Genomic DNA, 5,181 nt, shown 5'->3' with positions numbered 1-5,181 from the left:
TCAAAAAACTCGCAGCCCATGTTTTATTGGGTCTAAAACACTCGGCTACGCCTCGTGTTTTTAAACCCCGATGAAACACTGCTGCTCGTTTTTTAAACATAACATAGTTGTGTGCTTACGTTTCCTTTGCTTATTAAAGCTCCTTTTAACAATTCCTCCATTATTATTGTCCATTCCTTATGATTGCCATACTCCTTTCGCTGGGTTTTCGAAGAAACAGACGGATAACTTTATCAAACCAGTCTTCATTATAAGCGTCTACAACTTAAATCGTAGTATTGAGAGAAAATCCTATTTTTGTCTTGTTTCCATTCTATGATACTCTTTGGTTGCCTTTTACAAACATGATCATGAACTCACACGGATTAAGGTCGCTATGTCTGAAGATTACACATTTTTTTTTACTTTTAGACCCTGTGGCAAATTGGCAAAGCTTTTGTACGCATTGCTTAACTTAGCGCTTTTAAATAGGAAATGGCTTAGAATGCCACATTTGTAATAACTACTCCATCCCTAACCCCAACTTATGCACCCAGATTAAACCTAGAAGCAAACACAATAACCAGTCCAGCGTTTTGTCAATTTTCATTCCATTAAAAGAAAAAGAGTCTTCTCGCTGTTTACACTCTCTGACAAAGTTTGTCTCCTCACAATGCTTGCTCTTCTCGCAGGCCAAAGAGAGTTTGTTGAAAACAACTCTATTTCAATGTTACTGTCTTCGCTGATCCAGTTGCCAATTCGATCTTCCGTCGAGGAAGCAGAAGCAACTGAACCAGTATCAATGACCCCAAAAGGGGCTTTTCTTGGGTTGGTGACCCGATTTGGTAATCATTTGAAACACTGTCTCAAAAGAATCCCCTCTCTTCATGCTCCCTGCAGGGGGAGAGTACAGGAATTTAAGCCATTGTCGGATCGCAAACTTGGTTCCTGTGGAGAGTCGCTCTTTGTTTAGTTCCTGCCCATTTTCTCCAGTCAGTGGTAGGGATGACATCAAGTTGGACAAAGGAAGGCTTCGCTGGATCATTCCGGAATTTTCAATGATAGTCGCACTGTAAAAGCGTAAACAAAATACGAGTAGTTGAGAGGGACCTTACCATACAATCCCTCGAGAAGTCCCCAAGACAAGCTAAACTCTTATTCGATGAAAACCTGGTCAGAGCAGCGAACGACACCAAACAGACGAGAAACGTTTTTTTTTTCTTTTGGCGTACAGTACTGGCCACAGGAATAGCAGCACCTACACGCGCGTAAAATACGTGCAAGATGGCGGATTTACGCCCAAGTTACGCGCGCGTTACGCGCGCGTAAAATTTACACGAACTATTACACGCACCTGAAATTACACGCAGGCTGCGTGTAATTTGTCACGAGTAAAATTGTTATGTCCATTACACGCAGATTGCGTGTATTTTCCACTTAGCAATGTACATGAATTTGACAATGAAAGTTACAATCACAGAGTCGGTATTTCTGTTTGAGAAATTCAACCTTTGCTTGAGTGTTCTTGGAATAAGGTTCTATCTTCGGATTGCTGCCGTAATCCGTCAACAAATCCTTAGCTCTCATTTCAAACCAAGCTAAGTGGAATTTCGTTGATCCGGTTTCCCCCATTTAATCACGTAAAAATCAAACGTTATAACTGTAACGAGCGAACGATCGATGGAAATGCTTGACATCATGATATATCACCGAAAAACAAGCAAACTCAGAACTTGTGCTGCATTTCTTTAGACAGTCAATTTGTTGGCTGTGCGGACCGAGCGATCGCACGGCAAGAAGGCGGAAGTTTGAATTACTAAGGGAAACTTTAAAATGTATTTTGATTTGCGAAGTCAAGCTGTTGGCATCAGCTATGAACGGGAAAACTTGAAGCACGCCAATATTCAAGAAACGAAATTTACATTTACATGTCATATTTTTGACATTTGCTGTGTGTAAATGCATGCGAAAGTTGAATTCTGGTCCTGCGATTGTTTTTGCGTTTTTAATAACGCAATTGGTGAATTGTACGCCAAATTAAGCTGATTATAGCTTTTGAAAACGAAGTAGAGTAAAATGGAAGTAAGATTGTAAAACTTCATCGGGATCGTTAAAAATGATCAGGAAATACGACTTTCAGTTGGAAAACTTGGAACGCAGTTTGCAATGATAACACTGATCAAAACATTTTCCCGAGCTGTGGGTGTGCCTCATGAGCTGAACCACGATTTTCACTGTCTGTGAACGTTGCAACAAAACAGATAAAGAAACAAAAAGCCCGCAACTCCTGAGAAATTCAAAATAAATTTATAAGTTGAGCGTAGTGAAACTGAAGAATCTCTGCATTGTGCCTAGCATTGTAAGCTCACCAAAAGTATCTCTGTGGCACTTTTATTAATTGTCCGAAGTCATCGCTACGAGCCACATCAGCGGCTACTTTCTCATCAAGCCACGTTGCTGCATCCACTTCATCTTGATTTAGCTTCATTCTGCTCTGTAAAGTGTCATGGTCCTCTTTGGCTTCGGCTAAAAAGTACACTACAATATGGTGCCTCGAAGGCAGCCCCATGGATAGTGCGGGTGGAAATAAAGACTGAAAATGAGATTTTTTTAAAAATATCTAAGTAACAATTATTCATATAATTAATTGACCGCTTCCCATGGGGGTTTTTCAGGGTCAATGCGCTAGGGCACGGCTCATGACTTCAGGCCGAGAGCTTACATAAAGTAGCATTTTTGATAGTTGACTTAACATAATTCCACGGTGGTGAGAAATTAAAAAAAAAAAGGAATTATCAAAACTTTATCGAAGATGACTCGGGGATACTCGGAACAAATCTGAGTTCTCCTTTATAGGAGTCTAAATTATGACCTTCCGATTACTAGTTCAGATACTCTACCACTGAGCTATTCAAAGTCAATTGAATATCCTTTATTATGCTTGCAAGGCTTAAACCCCGTGACAATGGAATTTAATTCCCCAGTTCACCCTCTCATTGGCTTAGTCCTGGTATATTAACTGCTCCCTTCACTAAGTGTCACTTTGTCAGTTTCAAGAGTCAAACAGCTCGCGGTCCACCCATCCCTCCCAAGGGATCTGTGTTCGGTGACGGCATCGGCAAGCTTAAGCGACACTCCGTGTCGTTTCTTGTCTACGTCGGAGTGTCACTCCCCATACCTTATTAAACGTGCAACAATGTCGGCAGGAATAATATAGTACTACAGGAGGCTCGTGGGAGCCCAGGGCCATTAAACTGCAGGCTCAGGTTTCAATTGCTCTGCTATGCTGCTAGGATCTAAATTGTCGAAAATGGAGCATATTCGCGATTTCTTTCACAGCAACAAAATTTTTTCAAGCATTTCGTCTTCTCCTGGCGAAAACTTAATATACATGTATATGCATATCTCAGCCTCCTACAATTTAACCTTATATCGCTGTGTTACCAGGATGTTATAGAAAAGAGCTTAAAGTCCCTCACAAATTATTTACAAGTGTCCACTGAAGATGAGCCAAGGTCAACGGTTCATCGTCTTTGTCCGAGAAAATTACGAGAAGCCTTAACGATTGACCACGCATATGTGATTGCAACTAAACAAGGCAGCATTCTTTCCTCAGATGACCCCGACTAGTATCGACCAGCATTCAATATTAAGGATTTTAGGATCCAGAACTGAAGAGTGGAGTTGGCGTTGCATTGACATCATGTCGAGTATGCGTCAAAGAACATCGAGGAGAGTCGTGCAAAGGTTTCCTTTCTAGCTTCTCGCTAGAGCTCGGAGGGAAAGGAAAGCAGGGTAGTCCCCTCACCGTCTTAGATATGAAGGTCCCAAATCTTATTCTTCCAATATTTGCCAATTATGTATTTGATATGATTATTGCCAATTACCTCCCAAAGACCAAGTGTTGAAATCCTAAGATTCTCCTCAGAAAAGCTCAGTCCAGTTTCTTCTGACAACTCTCTAAGAAAAGCTTGATTAAGCTGAAACCCAAACAGATTTGGTTTGTTTTGATCATTCAGATCTTCGTTTTATTAGTTACGGTGTATAAATATAAGGTGGATTGTAGTTTTGATGGTTGTGCTGTTTTCGGTAACAAAAAAAATAGAACATTAAAAAAACTCTTAACGGCCAAATGGGTAAAAAGGCTAACGTTTAAGGAGGCTCGAAATAGTTTCTCTTTTTTTCACACAAATAAACATATTCTGCTCTTAGAAATAGCTAGGGTAATCAGATCTATACAAAATTTGGCCAGGGTATTAAGTACCCGTCATAGATTTCTCGCATTCCAATCATATTCTTGCTTTGTGGCCTTGTCATTGCTGTTGCCGTAGCCGCCATCTTTGCCAAAACTCGCTACTTTTTGGGCAGAGCGGTACGGAACCCGAAGCACTGGAATACCAACCAAGCGCCCTAATAGCTCACTTTCGATATAATATATAGATTTAGCCAAACCTATATTATAAAAGCGGAGCTCCCGGCTTGTTTATTTTTACTGGCTGTAGGATTAGTGAAAATAAAAGGCTTTGGAACCGTCCGCCTTTGGGTTTTCCCGGATCTTGCTTGATTATGTAACATTTTCTTCGCTGCCTAACAAGTGAATTTTTTCTTTCTAAGAGGGCGCACTCGCCGAGCAATCTCTGAAATTTATCTTAAGACAAATAGAACTCGCACCTCACATTTTCGGGATTTTTTCTTCAATAGAATTACTATTTTGTGGAACAGTATTCCTGATGGCATTAAGTTAGCTACTTCCCTGGACTCTTTTAAGCGCAAGCTCAAATCCTTTTTCTTTTGGCGTTTGTATTACGTTTTTAGTGGGGATAATTTTCGCTCGTACAAGATTATTTGTCCAAAATGCAGAAGAGTAAATATAACAAATGCATGTTCTTGTTAGATAATTTTATTTAATTATATATATGAAAAGTTAAAAAGACGTTCTCTGGTTAAAAATTTAAAAACACTGAGCTTTCGATTGCCAGTCTGCAATCTTTAAAAAGTGAGGTGTAAAAAGCGAAGGTAAAAATATATATGTACAGAAAGGTGAGAAAATAACGAATGAATATAAATAAATACAACAAATACAAAAGGAATGCTAGTATGAAATTAAAATGCTAATAACATGGATAAGACTACAATAAAGTAGAGTATTTTCTTGGCAGCTGCTTGGAATTATTGTCTGCCTGGCTAGTAATTGCTGTGTGC

At 39.7% G+C, this 5,181-nt stretch overlaps 1 protein-coding gene across 1 annotated transcript in view; it reads right to left on the bottom strand.

Annotated features, from left to right (window-relative positions):
- Window positions 1-566: 566 nt before the first annotated feature.
- The window catches only part of LOC138015588 (nucleoside diphosphate-linked moiety X motif 17-like), a 16,241-nt gene continuing 11,626 nt past the window's right edge, over window positions 567-5,181 (bottom strand). Inside the window, exons 5-7 of the mRNA XM_068862669.1 lie at window positions 3,867-3,959; window positions 2,349-2,572; window positions 567-1,049 (exon numbers count right to left, since the gene is read on the bottom strand). Coding sequence (XP_068718770.1) covers window positions 779-1,049; window positions 2,349-2,572; window positions 3,867-3,959 — 588 coding nt within the window. The 3' untranslated portion in view covers window positions 567-778. The remainder of the gene's footprint in view (window positions 1,050-2,348; window positions 2,573-3,866; window positions 3,960-5,181) is intronic.

Source organism: Montipora capricornis, chromosome 9 (genome assembly GCF_036669925.1).
Source record: "Montipora capricornis isolate CH-2021 chromosome 9, ASM3666992v2, whole genome shotgun sequence".
Taxonomy (NCBI): Eukaryota; Metazoa; Cnidaria; class Anthozoa; order Scleractinia; family Acroporidae; genus Montipora; species Montipora capricornis.
This window is presented reverse-complemented; position numbering and strand designations above follow the sequence as displayed.